This window comes from Dermacentor albipictus, chromosome 2, assembly GCF_038994185.2.
Source record: "Dermacentor albipictus isolate Rhodes 1998 colony chromosome 2, USDA_Dalb.pri_finalv2, whole genome shotgun sequence".
Taxonomy (NCBI): domain Eukaryota; kingdom Metazoa; phylum Arthropoda; class Arachnida; order Ixodida; family Ixodidae; genus Dermacentor; species Dermacentor albipictus.
The window spans coordinates 142,089,707-142,109,440 of NC_091822.1; the positions used below are offsets into that span (position 1 = coordinate 142,089,707).

At 44.8% G+C, this 19,734-nt stretch overlaps 1 protein-coding gene across 3 annotated transcripts in view; it reads left to right on the plus strand.

Annotated features, from left to right (window-relative positions):
- LOC139056122 (mucin-2-like) overlaps positions 1-19,734 on the plus strand; it is a 268,904-nt gene that overhangs the window by 196,680 nt on the left and 52,490 nt on the right. For 2 of the 3 annotated variants that reach the window (XM_070534016.1, XM_070534017.1), the window contains exons 4-13: positions 755-808; positions 4,822-4,878; positions 5,446-5,550; positions 5,812-5,862; positions 6,766-6,870; positions 8,962-9,006; positions 11,300-11,359; positions 13,106-13,156; positions 16,509-16,556; positions 19,039-19,086. In XM_070534016.1, the coding sequence (XP_070390117.1) occupies positions 755-808; positions 4,822-4,878; positions 5,446-5,550; positions 5,812-5,862; positions 6,766-6,870; positions 8,962-9,006; positions 11,300-11,359; positions 13,106-13,156; positions 16,509-16,556; positions 19,039-19,086 (624 nt within the window). The remainder of the gene's footprint in view (positions 1-754; positions 809-4,821; positions 4,879-5,445; positions 5,551-5,811; positions 5,863-6,765; positions 6,871-8,961; positions 9,007-11,299; positions 11,360-13,105; positions 13,157-16,508; positions 16,557-19,038; positions 19,087-19,734) is intronic. The other variant, XM_070534018.1, reaches the window with a different exon arrangement.

Genomic DNA, 19,734 nt, shown 5'->3' on the forward strand with positions numbered 1-19,734 from the left:
GTGGGCTCTGCAATTTGTCGATTTGTTTGCATGTATTTTTTTCCTAGGTAGGACAAGCTGAAAAAAAGGTTTGGAAAGCATAAAGCAAAAAAAAAATGACTCAAAGCGTTTGCTCACGTTTGCTGGTACCTTGTCCATACGGAACGCTGTTTAGCCGATTAAAAAAAAAGCCTTGGAAGTTGACCCGAGCGCCTTACCAGTGCTGACTTGCCTTACGCTCATGGTACAGATGCCTTAAGGAAATATTAGAACGCAGCGTTATCAAATTTTGCGCCGAAAGAAAAAAAAAACAGAAAAAGAAAAGAGCGCACCGCTGTTGGTAAATCAGCAAGAGTTGCCAGCCCCTTCTCTTCCATTTACACAGATGCAATGGATGTTAAAAGAATAATTCACTTCAGCGCCACCCGCCGTGGTGACGTAGCAGCTTTGGCGTTACGTTGCTATGCACGAGGGCGAGGGATCGAATCCCGGCCACGGCAGCTGCATTTCGACTGGAGACAAAATGCAATTAAAAAAAAAAAAACATTGGTGTAACGTGAATTTGGTGCACGCTGAAGGGAACCCCAGGCAGCAAAAAAAAAATTAATCCGAAGTCTCCCACTACGGCGCGCCTCATTATCATATCGTGGTTACGGCGCGTAAAACCCCAGAACTTTAATTTAACTTCAGTAGTGCCGTCACTATCGAGCGAAGTTGCTTTCCTGGTGATTAATCTAGATACACGGTGTTCTTTCTTTCTTTCGCTGCGCTCAAGATCCCACGGCGAATATACCTGAAAAGGAGGAAGTCATCAACACGCCGAACGAAGGTAACAAGAATTTATTGCCCGCCAACGCACACACGCCGTCCTCTCAATTAATATTCTCGCGACACGCCGGCCTCTAATTTAGCTGTACACGAACGGCTGTCAGCAGGCGCTAACATATATATATATATATATATATATATATATATATATATATATATATATATATATATATATATATATATATATATATATATATATATCATTTATTTCTAAAGCGGAACTTTTAATGATCGCATGCACGGTCATTTGTAGAAAAACAAATTTCCTACAAGAAAGTTGATTAAAAGAACAGCGCAAGAAAATAAATCGCCCGCAAGTCCTCAGTGAACGGAAAGTTTCTCAAAAGAAACAATGTTTTCCCGTTACGCTCGGGAGAACCAGCGCTCATTTGGCCATAAGGTACAGTACACGCACCTGCGTGCTATGTGATATTTCAATGATAATAATAAAAAAATGTGGATAGTCACCGGCGCCATTAAGGAAAGTCCATGCTTCGGCTCCCCGAACCAGTCCGACCGCTACTATAAAAAAAAAGAAAAAAAAGAGAAAAGCATAAAAGCCCTCAAGCTGTACTCGAACGCTTCGAGTTTCAGACGAAGGCGTACTAAGAGGAAAATCTGGCGATGAATTACGCCCGCGCCGCCGTTGTGGCTGTGTGTGAGCCAGCATGGAAACGACGCGGAGTGGATGGACTTGTACGAACTTCGTCCTTCCGGCTCACAACGTCGGGTTAATTGGCTTCCTTATGCAAACTTTCTTGAAGCTAATTGGTCGTCTTAAAATTGTTGGCGCGGAAGTTGTTCGGCCCATTTAGCCTTGTATTTGCATCATTCCACTGTTCACAGAACGCTAAGAACAAACAAACAAACAAACAAACAAACAAACAAACAAACAAACAAACAAACAAACAAACAAACAAACAAAGGTTCCTTGAATTACTAGCAATAGTTGTCCTACGATGAGCGTTACTGACCATACATCCTCTGAATTTAACCACCAGGGTACCACAAAGAGACAGAAAGAGGAGAAGAGAGAAAAGAGAGGGAAATACGCGGAGATTAGTCAGGGCAAGTACCGGCTGGCTACCCTGTACTGGGGAAAGGGGTAAAATGAGTAAAAGGTGATGAAATGGATAAAGAAATAAAGAGAAAAAAAATTACTCAATAACGCGACGCAACGCTCTACAAATTTAAAAGAGTCGGTCGCACAATTCACAACTTCTTAAGTATCTGAGCAGCGCATTTGAGGTCCGAAGTTCCGAAGCCGGAACAAGAAATAGAGGGAGGTCAACTAGACAAGCGCCTGGTTTGCTACCATATGCACCGTGTGTAACGAAAATGAGTAAATAGAGGGAGAGAGAGGGGTGAATATTGGGAAAAGACGAGCGGGTGCACAGCAGGGCTACAATCGGCTGCTCAGGCACGATGCAACGCAAAGAACTACCTACACCAGTGGGCGAATAGCCCTTTTTGCGCCAGCTACGGATGTCGCCAAGGCCCACCAATTTTCGCTCTTTCGGGGAGATCCGCTAGACGTGGTATTTAGAGAACGTGCACAACAGACGCTCGAGGGTTCCTTAACTCCCCAAAGAGTCGCGCGTTGACGTATCGGCCGTTTCAAAGCGGTAAGCGTAGGTGTTCGGAAATGCCACTTTTGGCCATGCGCGGTAGCGAAACGTTGCATCGCAGCGGGGAAAGGCTAGCTGGCACTTGCGGTCGTAACAAAGGGTCCAGAACACGCAGCCGGCCCAGAGAAACGCTGGGAGAACAGCAGAAAAGCGTTTGTCGTTGTGTAGCCAAGCAAACAAAGTTAAGTCTCTTGTAGCGCCCGTTCTCGCCAAATAAATTGGAAGCGTCCGCAGAAGAATCGAAAGCTCGCTGGTGAATTTCGGAATACCGTAAACTCCCATAAACTCCCAATCTTTGCAGGAGCGCAACATTTGGGTCGAATTATCCGAAATGTCGAATTAGCGAATGACGGCAAAGTTAACAAATTCTATTTTCTTTTTAATTGCCTGAAACAGTCTGTCGTCCCGTCGACAAACTACATCAAATACTGTATTACAATAACTATACGCGCCATTGTCGGTGAGCGGCCCAGAGACCTCAACACTGTCGTCAGCGCTAACAAATCCTCAAAAGAGACGTCGCCCGGGGCACAACGACAGTCGGCGTTGCTGCCGTCACGCTTGTCACGTAGGGAAGCAAGAGCGCCGCTTGCTTAATTTCTTGTTTTCAAGCTTTTAGTAACCGCTGTAGGCGCATGATGGGACGCCGGTGAGGGTCGAATTAACCGAGGTGGCATGTTTGCGAGCTTGAACTAAATGAGTTTCATCTACAATAGCAAAGTACGATTTCTCCCCTGGAATTCCAGCGCGTTCGAATTAAGGCAGAAGTCTAATTACCTGAGGTCAGATTAACGGCAGTTGACTGCGCCAGTGACAGCACACAAATGATGAATGACAGTGAAAACACAACACGGTCATTCACTCACAAGTGAATTTTTATTAAGAAAGCATCCAAAACACACACACACACACACGCGCACACACACACACACACACACACACACACACACACACACACACACACACACACACACACACACACACACACACACACACACACACACACACACACACACGCGCGCGCGCGCACACATATAAATAAATATATATATATATATATATATATATATATATATATATATATATATATATATATATATATACATACATGCGGTATGCGGCAGACACTGAGAAAAAACAAGCAAATGAAGTGTTGCCTATTAATCATCCATCAAGGTACAACTTAGAGTCACGCAACGTCGATTGGCGCTCTACTTATACTCGTGTGTGCATTATTCTTTATGTGAAATGCTTCAACGGCCAACCGCCCGTGCCTAGTTTTACTTTTATACAAGATCTGTATGGTTTTTTTCTGTTTTTTTTTTTCTTTACATTACGCCTGCACCAACACTGATAACCGTGCGAAGGCAAGAAGCAGGAAGGGAGGTTTAGGCTGAGCGATTTTTCATGTTCACTTAATCTAACATTAACGCAACGCTGCGTTTGCCCTGTGTAACCCCGCATTCAGAAATGCGCACTAACTTGAACACCACGCTTGACTTGGTCAAGATAACGGCCGACGTGAACGCGCCCGAGAAAAGGCAATGGGTATATATTGGGCACGTTCACGCCAGGCGTTGCAAATCAAGCATGAGCTTCACGATAAGGAGCTTTTCTGATTCGTCCCGGCGTAAGTCATTCCGCACGTGGTCGGACACTGGTAAACGACGCTCACTGAGCGTGGAACAAGCGGATTCTTGTGATTTATCGTACGGATTTTCTTAAGCGTGTTTCCGTCATTTGCAAGTTTCCATTTCGACAAGGGATAGCATTGCGTCCCTCAGCTACTTAAGGAACATCACGCCGACGCCGACGCCGTAACTTCGCCTGGAGTGTTCTCATAATCGCCATCGCAAAAAAAAGGAAAACAATAAACAAAAAAAGACTAAAGTAAGAAACCGGCAAAGCGAGCTTCTCCCCACAAAGCTTCTTATTGTGGAGAAGTCAGCTCTCGCAAGCATTTTTTTTTTTTTCAAGGGCATACGCAAGCTTGGACATCTTTCGAAGGGCTTCGCAGTCTACGTAGGTGCGCTATCGCCACGAAACGTGGTCTGGAACAATCGCTTCGGCATCCCGGAAATTCCTCTTGTTTTAACAATGATCTTATACCGACAACAGCGTAGTATATCCCCAGAAATGAAGAAACAAAAAGGAGCCTATGAAAATAAAACTTGCCTTGAGGTATTTTGGGCATGAAATATAAAGTGTTCTTCGCGACTTATTTAAGTATACTGTTATTGCAGTACACTTGAACGTGCGTAGGCTTCCAGTACAGCAGGCTTACGCGTATTTTCGGAGGGAGCAAGCACGCTCAGAATGCGCGTTCAGGGCTGTGCGCAATATATCCACCTTTTTGAAGTGTGCTCAGAAACTTCTGCATTTTCAGGTTCCTTACGAGAGCCTCCAACAAGATACCAACTTCCGCAAACTGTCAGCTCACCAAGTAAGACAAAAGTGTTGTTTTCGTGACTATTTTCGTTGTTGTTGCCCGTCGTATTCCTAGATTTCATAGGACGCCTCACTTCATCGCCATTGAACCATCATCACTCATGTGCAATCTTGCTTCCACTGACACTGAATAGTAGTACTCGCAGTGTGCAACAGGATGCACTACTCCGAGTCTAGTGAAGGCTACTGAAAGCAGCTGATGCGAACACGGCAGCAACTGCTGAAAAAAAAAATAGAAAAAGTTATGCGTTTGTAATACCACTCCGTTGCAAGTTGCACTCATTGTGTCCAATACAACCTACGTCACAGTCACATAAGAGCTACCCGTGGAAGCTGTTCATTTAGGTAACATGTCGTTATTTACGAAATAGCTACCACAACCCAAGGACAAACGATTGAAGCAGCCGCAACTTGTTTAGATCTTCACCTGTGCCCTTGTTCAATACACGTGGCTCTCGTGTGGTAAGCGTGAGTGCCTCCAAGCACATGTGATCTTGCTTCGAAAGTCGTTGACTTGTTGCCCTCACAAAAATCGGTACGGTAGCCGTGGATGTGTTTTCAGAACCTCCGGAACAAAATGATCCCAAGCCCCAGGTGGTGAACTTGAGTCATGAACCTGTCTACAACTTGGCCGAGAAACCTCAGGTCCTCTTTGGCTCGGAGAGAGGTATGGTCAAGGCATGACCTGCGATCTCAGTTATCAGTAGTGCATAAAGTAACAAATTTAGAGTTATCTGTCAAACATTAAGCCTTCAAATAGCGTTTCTGAATCACTCAACTTCTTTAATTATACCAGCATTGAAAAAGTAGCACGTTCATGAGAACATTGCCTAAGACGCAATCCATGAATTCTTGATTAGTTTTTACATCGCACCGTTACAGCAAGGTACGAGAACCGAAAGATTTTCGCCTACGCCCCTTTTTTCAGATTCCACGCACAACACGGATGAAAAGACCCAAGTCGTCAATCCTCCAAACGGTTGATGCATTTTACTTGCTCATTCTCGCACTTTACACTTACGGACAGCCAGGAAAGTCACGAAAACTAAAATTAATATCCTGAGAGTCTTGTGCTTGCAAATTTACAGAACTTCGTAACAAACACAGCTTTGCATAGCGTAACAAATCAACATGTCGACGTACATCTAAGGCATTTCTCGTATTCCTTCTTCGGCTCATTCACCTTTTTATTAAATGTTCGGTTATTACCTTTCATATCAGTAGATTAACTGGAGTAAAGTGCCTCCGACAGGCTGGCCAACGTTTCGTTAGATGAACCTATCTTTCTCAAAGGTGACCTTGTCATCCTAGGGTGCTAATTTTAAGGTGTTAGTAGAGTGGCGCCACCTGTTATCGCTGTCCGCTTTCCTTTGCAGGAAGCCGCCGCCGCCAAAAAAAAAAAAACGTTAAAACTAACACGAGGATAATAGGGCCGCCTTTCACAAAGATAGGTCCACATATAGAAACCTTGTCCAGCCTCTACGTGGCATTTTATCCCGTTTGTCCAACCTTTATCGCACAGTGCTTTTCCACCTGTCGGCTCCCATCTTGGCTTTGGGCTTTTCTTCTCTTAACCTCCTTTTCCCGCGTAGGGTAGCAAACCGGACGCGCGTCTGGTTGATCTCCCTAGCTTTTCTTCCTTCTTTTCTCTTCCTCCTCCTCCTTCTCGTTCTCTTCCTTCTTCATAATAGCGGTAACTTAGCTTCTCATCAATCTTTGTTAAAGATGCATCTCACTGCAAAATTTTCCCACCTTGACTAAGGTTAGCATGCTGAGTTAGCTACAGAAGGACACTTCAGAAGGCGAAATGCACTGAAAGAGGATGCTTCAGAAGTAGAGCTACACTTTAGCGCTCTCTCAGACGCCGCTACTGTTTCAACAGAGCCGGTGAAGAATCTCGACGAGAAACCGCAAGTGGTCAATCCCGATCTGGACCCCGTAGGAAACTACAAGGAAAAACCGAACACTCTCAAAGCAACCTACCCCGGTGAGCCGGCCTCAAGAGTGACTCTAAACAGCACCTTCTCCTGACGCCGCCGCACACGAAAAATTACCGCGAAGCAATTGAGTGTTCGCGATGTAACGCTGCTGTTTACGTAGTGCCAAAAAAAGAACAACAACAACAAAGTCATATCGCGTAGTGAAACTGTGATGTAGGTAATATTGGACATAGCTACGACAACAAGGGATTCCGCACCATCCGTGAGGGTTTTGCGAATCTAAACCAGAGCACGCCGAGACTAAATAAACATTTTTCCAGCGGAAAAAAAAGAAGAAGACACGAACGAGCACAGAGGACGGCAGGACACAGGGCTAGACCAGTTGAGAGATTAGTGCCTGTCCTGTCTTCGCTAGACCGCATGTTTATCCGCTTCAACAATGTTTGCCATCCAACTTGAATTATTAGCCTGTCACGCTTACAAGTTCTACCGCCGCCTCAGGTTTCATATTGGCAGCCTACATCCGCCTAATTTCACAGCGCTTGTTGCGCCACCTGTCGCAAGCGATGCGACCTGTGTGTCAGCTTTCGAGAGCTGTCGCAATTATAAGTACTCTGCAGTAGTTTGCCGGAATGGCAACTCAATACTTCCGTTTTATGGTCACCCCGCATGACAACAGCAGCGTCGCCAAGTGGTGCTCTGGTTTATATCATGGCATTCTTTCATGCGCCTCATGTTCCTCATCATCACGTCGCCCACTACTCAAACTGGCTGTATATGTAAGACGCAAAGCATAAGTGCCATATTAAATGAGCTCCGTGGTTTTCTATTTTGAAAATCTGCAAGCCACTAAGTGCGCTATTAACGGCCGGTATCTATAAGTACAATATTTCTATTTTATAAGCTTCCTCGCCATTCTTAAAGATGAATAAACGAAATTAGCTTAGATTTACTGGCTCGGTATCTGTTATAGTTTACGTGGCGGCCACATAACCGCTAGCCGCACGACTTGGGATTGACGCCAAAGTTATGGCGCCTAGACAGCGCAACGACGATATCGCACAAGAAACCCTCGGTCGAGGGGAGCTCATAATGTCCCGGGTTCGCGGAAACAAGCGAATAAGGAGATCGAAGTAACCACCGAAATAGCGTGGCTGTGGGATACTACAGCGTTGACACATCTTTTTTTTCTTTCGTGCTTTTTATCGGATATGCGGCCGTCTGGACAGGGCCTTAAAATAAAGCCCCAGAATGTTTGAAGTGAGCTTTTCTTTTTCGCTCTCTGGGGCGTGAAAGCAGTAAAGTAAGGGAGGAAGTGGAAGCGATGCAGATGAGAAGGAGTGAGGAAGCGCGATTTGTAATGCCTTTAAAATACCCCTGGGTGACAAATGGCGGCGCCTATCACGCTCAACTTTTGCGTATGCGGGCGAGGCGGCACGGTTCCCGCTTCGAGCACCATAAAAAAGAAAGAAAAAAAAAACTAGTCTCGCAATTTCCCCGGCTTAAAAGCGTTCGTATAAAACGCCACGACAAAAAAAAGCGTTTTGAAGAAAAGAAAAAAAAAGGAATACCATTAATGATGGACTCGCTCGTTCAGAATGCGAAAAAGCGTTTAAGTCATTAATCTTGATGGCCGAGAAAATCCCTTCTGTGTGGTCGTTTTACGTATAGTTACCGGTTAATGAACAACAAACTGCGGGAATGTTAAGGGGTCGGTCCGCGGACGTTATTCTTCGCTCTGATTGCGTTGCGGTCCGCAAAAGCGCCGCGCCGAAGAGGTGGACGACCTAAACGCAAAAAAAAAAGAATGTATAAAGAAAAGAGGAAACGAGATCGGAAAGTATAGCTCTTGTCTTCCAGTCCAGCGCCCCATAACTCAAGAGGAAATCAGTAAACGCTCATTATTAGGAGAACCAAAAGTCAACGTATAAAAGCTACCATATTTCTTTTTTTTTTGCCATAGCTCCTTATAGGAAGACTGAATAGTAGTTGTCTCGCTGCCTTACAGGGTCATCACAACGTTTCTGTTGTGTTGGGGTCTCATTTATGTGTACAGTTCAGCGAATAAAAACGTGGATTGACAATGCTATTTCTTATGCTACTGAAATCTCGCAACTTATCACCCTCCTACGAAACAGATGTGGCGAGGAGCATAGACCGAAGGCTGGGCTCGCCGATAAAAGGTAAGTTTTTCCCGTGGTCAGAGCAGGATGATAAATTCTGCCCTCATCTGCTGTTACTTTACGAACATTCACGCCACTGCGTTTCCTTTATTCTTTTTCTTTAGTGTTTTGAATTGCTCCTACAGCGTTTCTCATCAGTATGATGTTAGATAGTGAACTGTGCTGCAATCTACTGTTATTTGATTAGTTTCTTGCACTGATCCAATAAATCAAATCAAATCAAGATCCTGATGTGCTTTGGGAAGCAGGAACTCAGACAAGACTCAGTGCAGCGACACTCCTGTCTCCTCGCTCCCTATTTTTGCATAACAAAAGAAAAAAAGATAGATAGATAGATAGATAGATAGATAGATAGATAGATAGATAGATAGATAGATTAGATAGATAGATAGATAGATAGATAGATAGATAGATAGATAGATAGATAGATAGATAGATAGATAGATAGATAGATAGATAGATAGATAGATAGATAGATAGATAGATAGATAGATAGATAGATAGATAGATAGATAGATAGATAGATAGATAGATAGATAGATAGATAGATAGATAGATAGATAGATAGATAGATAGATAGATAGATAGATAGATAGATAGATAGATAGATAGATAGATAGATAGATAGATAGATAGATAGATAGATAGATAGATAGATAGATAGATAGATAGATAGATAGATAGATAGATAGATAGATAGATAGATAGATAGATAGATAGATAGATAGATAGATAGATAGATAGATAGATAGATAGATAGATAGATAGATAGATAGATAGATAGATAGATAGATAGATAGATAGATAGATAGATAGATAGATAGATAGATAGATAGATAGATAGATAGATAGATCGATAGATAGATAGATAGATAGAAAGAAAAAGACACTGTTCACATGTTCCGCTAGCTATGACCCTACAAAACTTGAGAAATCAGCCTCTATTGTTCTATGAGCGGATAACGCTAGTTTTACATGCAGGATGCGCAATGTTTAAGCCAGTGAAACAACAAAATCATTGATGTCATTCGTTTTCAAGGTGCCCTGTGCGTATACCGTTATGTACGAAAATTACTTCCTTTTATTTATTAATTTTTTTCATTGCTCACTGGTCAAACATTGTCATTCCTTCCTATAAACACATAAACGGTTTTCGAGAATAGAATGTTTCCGTAGGGTCACATGTACCGCTTAAGTTTACAGTGAAACACTTACATTTCATGGATGGATGGATGAACAGAAAAACGTTATTAAGGTCCACCGGAACGGGCACATTTCATGCCAGCCAAAATACAGGCCTGTCATATCGGCCGTGTGTTTCTGTAGGGCCGATCAGTTCATTGAATGAATGAATGAATGAATGAATGAATGAATGAATGAATGAATGAATGAATGAATGAATGAATGAATGAATGAATGAATGAATGAATGAATCTTTGTCATGAGTACAACAGTGAAAAGTAATCGGACATATTGTGAGAGGAGTCCTCCCAAACCACTAAGCTAACGTAAGGCATGCGTTATTTTTACTTTTGAACGAATTGTGTGACGCTATGAACTGTATACCTCTGCTGAGTACTTCATTGTTAATAACCTAATAATATGCGACCGAGCTTTATATTCGCTAGCTCAACTCCATAGCCGGCCACAAGATTACAAAGTTAATCAAACAAAGACATTCAAACATATTTATTTGAACATAAAGTAAGGCAACGTTGCGCACATTATTCTGCCTTCTTACTTTAACCCCAAAAACCATGGCGCTCTTTTCTAATCGATTGTATTCGTAGTCACCTCTGAGTTGCAGGAGAGTGGGAGAAACCTTTATTTGTGGACTAGCGAGAGAGATCGAGAGAGAGAGAGAGAGATCTCCCTTCGCCCTCGGGTGAGCGGCTCATTCCAGAAGAAATTTTCTTTTTAATCGCCTGGGTTGCCACGCGGCACAATGTGCGCATGAAATTATACGCAAGCATGCAGGCTCGTTTCATGCGGATATTGAAACAGCCACTCATGAAATGTGTTCCCCGTGAGTCATCATTCATAGTCGTCAGGTTGGTCAGTCTTTTTAACGCCGCATTCCTAAAAATACGTTCAGGAAATGTACGCTTCAAGGTGAAGTAATTGCCGTTGTACCTTGCACTCGGCCTCTTCCTCTAGCACGCTCGCCCGTTAGATGAAAACCTTGCCGCGAATACCTATTGCCGTTAAGAATATGCCACATTCTGAAATATTTTCTTCTCAATCCCATTTTGACTGTCTGCTTCCCTTTTACTTTCGCTTAATCTTCGCGCAGACACTTCGACAAAGACTCAGGAGAGACCACAGGTGCCTCCGAGAGTGCCCCTTCCAGCGAGTAAGTACGAACCCTTTTCGCAAAGAAAGTGGTTCAACAGGGGCAGAACAAGGAATGTCGCTGAAGATAACGTCCCCTTGTGGAAACGTTGGCTTCGGCGACATTCCTTGTTCTATCACTATTAGTCAGTTCAAACCTCTATCCTCCTGTGAACCTCTCTCTATATTTAGATTCACAAGGAAAGCCCCTGTTTGCAAGGAGGTGTTTTGTTTTTGATTTTTTAAAAATACAAGATATGTCGATATACAGCGTAGCAGTAAAAAACGTGGAAGAAATAGAATCACTCACATTTAATCAAATGCTTCATGAATCTGGGAAGTAGATGAGAAAATGAACAAGCTACACGGCTAGGTTAGTCACATGTTGGTTAGGTTGGCCTGCTAGGCGGGGAAGCGCACTTGCGAAGTTTCTGTATCGTCTAAGACCCAACACGATGCTGCAAATACATTAAAATGAATAACACGGATCAATGAATGATATCTGTCGTACACAGATATAAAGACAACGCAATAAATTTATTATGATCATTTCGTCGCATGGAAGTATACGTACTCACTAGAGTTCTGCACGTTGTTCACAGAGTCATGGTATAGCATGTGTTAATTTGTTTTTACTTATCTTTTACGCAAACAGCTCTCTCCTCTTTCAGATCTACACGATCGATAGCGTCGCGGTACGCTGCATTGCTATTGTAACCGAAAAAAAAAAAACTATTTGCGATGGCAAAAAAATATTAATGCATAACAAAAAAGAAAGATAGACAGAACGGAGGCGACAATAACATTTATAGTTAGAGACGCTACAATCACAAATTTATAGCCTTGACGAGGAGTGTAATAAAAGCGCAAACTCGAAGTTTGTGTGTGCGTGTGTGTGTAGGTTTGTGTGAATCGCTGACCTCGTTTCTTTTGTAGTATGGCACACCGTTGCGTTTGTAAACGAACGAAAAAAAGTGCATTACCATTAACCCCATTTCTTTTTTTTCCCATGTTCAATGAAATGCCCTAGTGACATGCCCTCTCTGAACATCTGGAGGTTTTGCTGCATTCTATAGCGAGTGAAGTGAAATGTCTGCAACGTCTGTCTTCTCTCAGAAGAGGCTGTCGTCGGGTTGGGTTAGGCCTAACCCAACCAAAGCTTTTTAATTTTTTTGCGTTACCGTTCAGCAGGCAACACAATTCTTTCTAAATCTCACAATATATAATGCGAGTCGCTCTGAACAAACGATTTTCGAGCCTGACAATAATTGCATCCGGTAACTCATTCGCGCGTGCTATTTCAGAGCTTTTAGCTGCTCGCAGTACACACTGTACTGCTCACAATGAACAGACCTGTACACAATGAACAAGTACACAATGAACAAACCTGCTCAATACGAACAAATAAGCACGCAACATACCTGCGCCTCGTTGAGCGGAGGCTCGCATTCACGTCGCTGACTAATAAAACACAATAAAAAATATTACCCGGCAGTACACTAGTACATCGATTAAGTTAAAGAACTCACGTTCTCTTCGCACGAAGGGCAATAAAACAAAGTGATCGTATGTAACAGCATTACACCATGATGTAGCGAGAACTAATACAATCAAGCAACGCCATTAAACCCTTCGTTCTTCCTTTTTCTCTCTCTCTCTCTCTCTCTCTGGTCTGCTCCTCTCCTTAGGAACAACAACAACGACAAAAGAGAGCCTTCGAAAGCGGAGCGAATGATGTCACCTTTTCTTTCTTTTTTTTCTCTCGCAGGGCCTTACGGCGAGCGTGACCCTGTTCCTCAAATTCCAGTGCCACCGTCGCGTAAGTTCATTTGGGACGCTAGAGCACCGATAAACTAATAAACGCGAAGTGGGCGCATTGCACTCGGCTCTGCTATCCTGGGCCGCGGCCAAACTTTCTTCCTCCGAGCCGTGGCCGACGTGCTACCGTTTCACGAGCCGGGACGATGTTGCACAATTGAGTCGCGAAAAAAAAAAAGAAAAAAAAATAGGAGAGCACTCTGCGTTACACCCCACGCGCTACTCTATATAGTCGTGACCTTCTTCTTCAGCGGGATTTAGAGGATGGCGAACGATAGCTTGGAGAAAGTTTTTTTAGTGAGGCGGATGGATAAACGCGCGCGGGTGCCGCGTAACGCGAACGCGCGTTTAAGGACGAGATGACGCTTTGTCTTTCGTGACACACAAAGCCAGTGCCTTGCGACACGTGCACTTGGACACACTGTCATGCCGTTGCGACGATGAAGAAATAAAGACTGCCACAAGTGTGTGAGTGCAGTATTTCGCTCTTCATTTGGCCGACTTCCGTGCACTCGGAAAGAAAAGCGCGCAACGCCCAAATCATAACGACTGCGACGAGCACAGTCGCCGGTCGTCGAATCTGAACATATGGCGTTTAGTAGAGTCTATACCTGTCATTCGCACCGTGTGCCAGCGCACGTCCCAGAGTAATTGCTGGTGCACTCGTTGTACATTCGATAACGCACGGTGCTCAGTCATTGAAACGAGCAAACACACGGAGCGCATGACTGCCAGCACTTCTTTTGCGCCACGGGTGGGCACTGTTGACACCGACGTGATGTTTGTTTCTCTGTCAAATGAAAGCGAGTGAACTTGCGGTGGATTGTGACGGCATTCGGCCACTTCGGTGATCACCCAGCTTTCGCCGGCCGATTTCCATGCTGTCCGACTATCGCGTTTCAATCGCTGAGCATTGTAGAGGTACGTTGACACTAGCGGAAAAAAACGCGAGCGGTGTTACGAACTTCCAACCGGTGCCGCCAGTGTTACGACACCCAACCGGTGCCACCAGTGTTACGAACTTTCACCGCTGCACCACGATTACGGCTTTGTGGTCCCGTAGCGCTCGTCACCCGTTTCGTGACAGAGCGTTGGTAGCGAAGACTCCGAGCCTGGCGTCGATGAGAATAACAAAAGGGACTTTATACATTATATACAGGTTATCATACAGGACATGAACGGGTCGGCACGGGGGCCGAGAGCTCACACAAACGCGACTGTTCCCGCACGACGGCGTCCGGCGAAAACGCGTGACACATCTCACCCCAGTCGGGAGCGACACTCTCTCCCGGTGGGTCGGCGGATCCCGTTTTTCAGGCAGCGCGTTGCTGCTTTTATAATCCCCGAGAACCATTGTCACTCAAACGGCCCAATACAAAGTCAGCACACGACGGTCGTCCGAGGGGTCCAACCAGCGACCGCGCTGGCCACCCGGTTCAAAGTTCGCGCGCGCGGAGACCTCCAGGCAAAGGGAGGTGCGGCGCCGGGCTGTCTGGCACACGCCGACACGTCCAAACATGCGGCTCGCCGAGGCTTCTCCCGCAGGACCCCGCTGCCTGACGGCTCAGCATCTTGACTTGTGAAGGGAGAATTAGGGCGCTCGCAGGATAGATTCTGCATCTTGCAGATTCGGAATCCGGGCTTGTGGTGATGGCACAACAGCGGCATGCCACAGGTGGCAGAACGCACCAGCACTGGCATGGCCACACTTGCGGGCGTCGCCGCGGCAAGCAAGCGAATCGCTATCAGCTGGACTCGCTGCGGCTGCGATCAGCGATGCGGAGAGATTTCTTTGCAACGTTCACCCACGTGAACGAATCGGCCTCGCCTCATCGGCGGGCCTGACGGGCAGGCAAGTGGCCCGCCGCGAAAAATATAGCTGCAAGACCCATTCGCTCCGCGGCAGGAAAGAAGTTGTCGCTCGCCTGTTTTCGAGGCACGCTTTCTGCCGCCTGCGGCATGCGGCATGCCGCGCGTTTTTGCACCTAGTGTGGACGCACCTTACACACTATGCGCGTCGTGCGAGCAATCTGATAGGACAAGACTCTTTCGCTATAAAATTGGCGACAACGTTCAATAAACTTCGGATGCGGTAGGCGTGTCTTGCACTGAGTGATAATTGATAGCGGTGATAATCCGGAGAAAGGTGGTCGTCGGAAAGAAAAGCACGAAACAGTGTATGCGTGACAGTAATGTTTGCGTGGGTATGGAAAGCTTTTCTTTTTATTTAATTTCCAAGATACATGGTCGCCAGAAGAATGTATTAGAAGAAATCAGCTATAAGCATGCAACCGTTTGTCATGTAGGTACTGCAAAAATGACTTTACGAGATCTGTTCTCCTATCTCCTACAAAAGCGCATCCCGGGATACGCGATGAACAATGAACAGTTGACACTGTAGGGGCGCCTTTGAGTCGCAGAATATTTCCCACCAATGCATACACATCCTTGCTTGTATTTGACGATAACGCTGTATGCAACTCCTGTGATGGCAAAGGAACAGGAGGACACCTCTTGTGCTACATCCCCTCCTTTCAAAATGAAAGGCTTGGCCTCTACACAGCTCCACAAAGCTCTAAATTAGTTAGATGGAATGCCTTTCTCCTTGCACAAGAACTTGGGACCATGGTCTCGCATATCACTGCTGCTGAAATCCACAAGAGCGTTTCTGCAATTTCTAAAGGCTACCGGACCGAGCGACCGTCTGTGATTCAGAGCAGAGAACTCTCACTACTTTCTCTCATCCTCTTAATATTCCCGTCCCCTTTTCCCTTTCCCCAGTGCATAGTAGCCAACCGGGCTCAGTCCTGGTTAAGCTCATAGTTTTACTTTATCATTTTATCTCTATCTCTATCTCTTGCACAATCATTGTCCGTTAACCAGCGGGTATTGCCCTCTGAAGCTTCAGGCTTGGGCTTGGCGTCCTTGAACATATTGTGCGTATCAGGGGGCAGCCGCAGCAGGCGATGAGTGCTCGCCGTAGGGCTTTGGTTCACCGGCCACATTTCGCGGAAACTTTCCATCTTGCGTTAACGAGATAACCGTATATAGTGCCTCTTAGTACAAGAGTTATGCTTGCTGAAAACGTTTTCTTAGGTCATTACAATTCCTTAGTGGCTATGCCGTTGCGCTGCTGAGCAAGAGGCTGTGGGTTCGAATTCTGACCGCGGCGGTCACGTTTAGATGGGGGTGAAATGCAAGAACGCCCGTGTGTAAGTTGCCCGTTAAAGAACCCCAGGTGGTCAAAATTAATTCGGAGTCCCCCATTACAGCGTGTATCATAATGGGATCGCGATTTTGGCACGTCGAACCCCTAATTTGCTAATCATGTTGGGTTTTTCGTTTCGTTCCAGAGAGCACCATCAACAACGCACATCGTCCACCATATGGAGGCGACAAACGTGAGTGCTGAAAGGCAACAAATGATACAGAAAAGAAGGAGGAAGCATGTTGTTGTTATTGTTGTGTGTGTTTGTTTTTACTGTTTGTCATCGTTCTATGGTCGCGGCGTGTCCAAGTATAGTCATTAATATGCACAAAGAGGCCCAAATATACATTTTATTGAGAAGCAAAATTTCATTACTATCTCTTTCTCTAGCATCATCATCATCATCATCATCATCTCATTATTATCATCATTGATCTAGTAGATGTTGGTGCATGTAAGACAACATCGGATGTATACACCTCTTCTGTTAATTCATAGATGTGCACGAAAAAAAGTTTCAAACAAAGAAAAGGCCCTAGTAACAACATAGTAGCAAAAGTTGTAAAGTTGCCACGCACACACACATGCACAACGAATACGGACAAAAACAAATGCCCCTGAGCAGTTCACGAAATTCAAGTGTCCATCTTCAAGTGCAAATTATGTCCCCCGTTGGCGGCAAACACAGCACTTCGCAAACCCGCGCACCAGAACTGCGTACGGTATCTCTTATTCTTGTGTTCTTGAAGTTAAACATGCATGTTAAAGGATTTTGCAGGCGACTCATACCCTGGTGAACAAGGTAACAGAATACAACCCAAGACAACGTGTTGTAATAAATATCAAATTAATATAAGAGACGGCGCCGTGGAAAGTGCAGGCTGGAATAAACTAAGATCGATATGGATGCACAATTTAATAGCACAAGTAATTGAGGGCACCAAGTTAGTGAAAAAGAACTTATTTAGTGAAAAAGAACTTATAAAACGAATGTCATTAAAAATCCGATCTCCAACGGCAAGCTTGCTTGATTATGTCTTTCGTCCGCTTTCCGTCTCTTTCACGCTCATGTATTTTCTATAGCCGTCTTGAGCCAATGGCTGAAGTCCTGAATGACAGTTACTCCTGCAAAACATCTAATCGCAATGCAGCTTAACTCTTTAATGTCCCAAGCAACAGAGAAATAATTAGGAAGGAACACCACCAACTAAGACGATCACGAGAGGGAGAACGACACAGGACAAGCGCCAAGTTCATCTATCTTTTATTCACCGGAAAATCAGCAAAGATAAGGAAAATCACAGACGTGCGCACAATAACCATAATGCATCATCTACCAAACCGTTCTAGATAGGACATTTCGCTTTTGAAGAGGGTCACGGAAGCATCACTAACACAGTTTTTTCCTCTCTTCTTTATATGGAATGCTTCCAAGACCTCACGTGCCTTTGTTTCCCTGCTTCTGCCAAGAATCTTTATCTCTCGGAACCGTGGTTCAGACTTCTTGCAGGATAGGCATTGTTTCCGTGGCGAATGTTCTGCCGCTCGGTCACACGCAGTTTGCGCAATGTTGGGAAAGTTGCGCACCTCCTTTCAGCGACCGCACATGTTCAGCTGCACGGTCATTCACGCATCTACCCGTTTGGCCCAAACATCTAGAACGGTTTGGCAGATGATGCATTATGGTTATTGTGCGCATGTCTGTGATTTTCCTCATATTTGCTGACTTTTCGGTGAATAAAAGATAGATGAAGTTGGCGCTTGTCCTGTGTCGTTCTCCCTCCTGTGATCGTCTTGGTTGGCGCTGTTCCATCCTAATTCAAGTATGCACCATTTAGCCCAAATTAATGTTATCCTAAACAACAGAGAAATGGCGGCTTTAATATTGACCACAAGACGGTGAAATAGAGATTACTCAATTTTATGCGTTGTGATCACGGTAATGCGTTAAGTACTGCACCGAATCTTACACGATAACAGACAGACTTGAATGGAACCTAAGAGGCGGGCCACAAGCGCTGAAACGGAAATATGACAGGTGTAACGTTAAGAGTATTGAAGACAACAGACCGAATTAGGACGGCAAATGCGAGTGGATGATGTTGTGGCTCTGATTAAAAGCAAGTAGCGGAGCCGCGCGTGTCATATTAATCCACAGAACTAATACGTTAGAGTGCCGTTATACAAATCTACTAGAGTGCCGAGGAAAGGGATGTGCACTCTGTGGCGGCAGGAGATTCGGTGGAGCAATAGATCAGGAAAGACTGCAGGCTTATGACAAGTCGGCTTACGAAACACAGAGGTAACCGGAGATCTCTGACAGAAGCCTTCATCCTGCGACTTAGCTTGATGACGATGACGATAATATCGACAAAGGGCGCCACATAACAAAGCTCGAAGATTATTGTATATTAGTTCTAGCTTAGTAATCCATGCAGGAGGGGGTTGGGGGGGGGGGGGTCGAGGTAAGAAAACAGTAAGATATTTTATTTGCTTATGTATGAACTTGTTATTCCGGCTGCAAAAGTTCCTGACGACAACAAGTAATCTGACGCTTACTGCAAAAGTGTCTATGATAATGCCTCTGACTTCACTGTAAGTTTTTATTCTGATTTCAAGCACAATAGAAGCTTACAAACAAACAAAATTAATATTTTCTTTTTTGTTTGTTACAGAAAACTACCCTGGGCCACCGAGATGGCCAGCATACCCAAGGCCACCCTGTACGTATACGCTCTGATTTTACGAAGAGAAGCAATGTTCCGATGCATTGATAGGCTGCTACTCTCGATTAGAGGACCAGTTCGATTTATGAAATGCAGCGCGTGGGGCCGCGCGAAAGTCCCTGTATATAACGTTTTGCGTATCGGACGATAACCCTTCCTCGCTGGCCGTAAATTGAAGTTAAAGGATCTCGAACCTTGTGTCCACATCTTCGTGCGCCCTGCGATTCAGACCGCATAGTCAAAGAGCGCATGAAAAAAAAAAATGTTTCTTCTACGCCTCCTAGCTGCTTCTATAAGCTCGACAGTTATTTCAGTCCCGACGGTAGATAAAGATACATAGAAGCAGAAGTCAGCTTTTAGATTTCTCTCCTTAACTTTCAATGTTCGATGCGCAAAGGCAAAACAAATCTCAATTGGTTCCGCGACAATAGGTTCGATTTTACAGAGGATCGGGCGTTAGGTCACGTCCGCAGGAGGTCTAACAAAACAAGACCATACCTAACCTTTGGCTAGGCTCATGTCCAACCAAACTCGCCACCCTCTATAAACCAACGAGGTATTCTTCATTTCGGGGCGCAAGGTCGCGCGCCTTTTAATTTGGATCTTGGATCTTGCTACCGTGTCCAGCCTATTCCTGCGTCGACT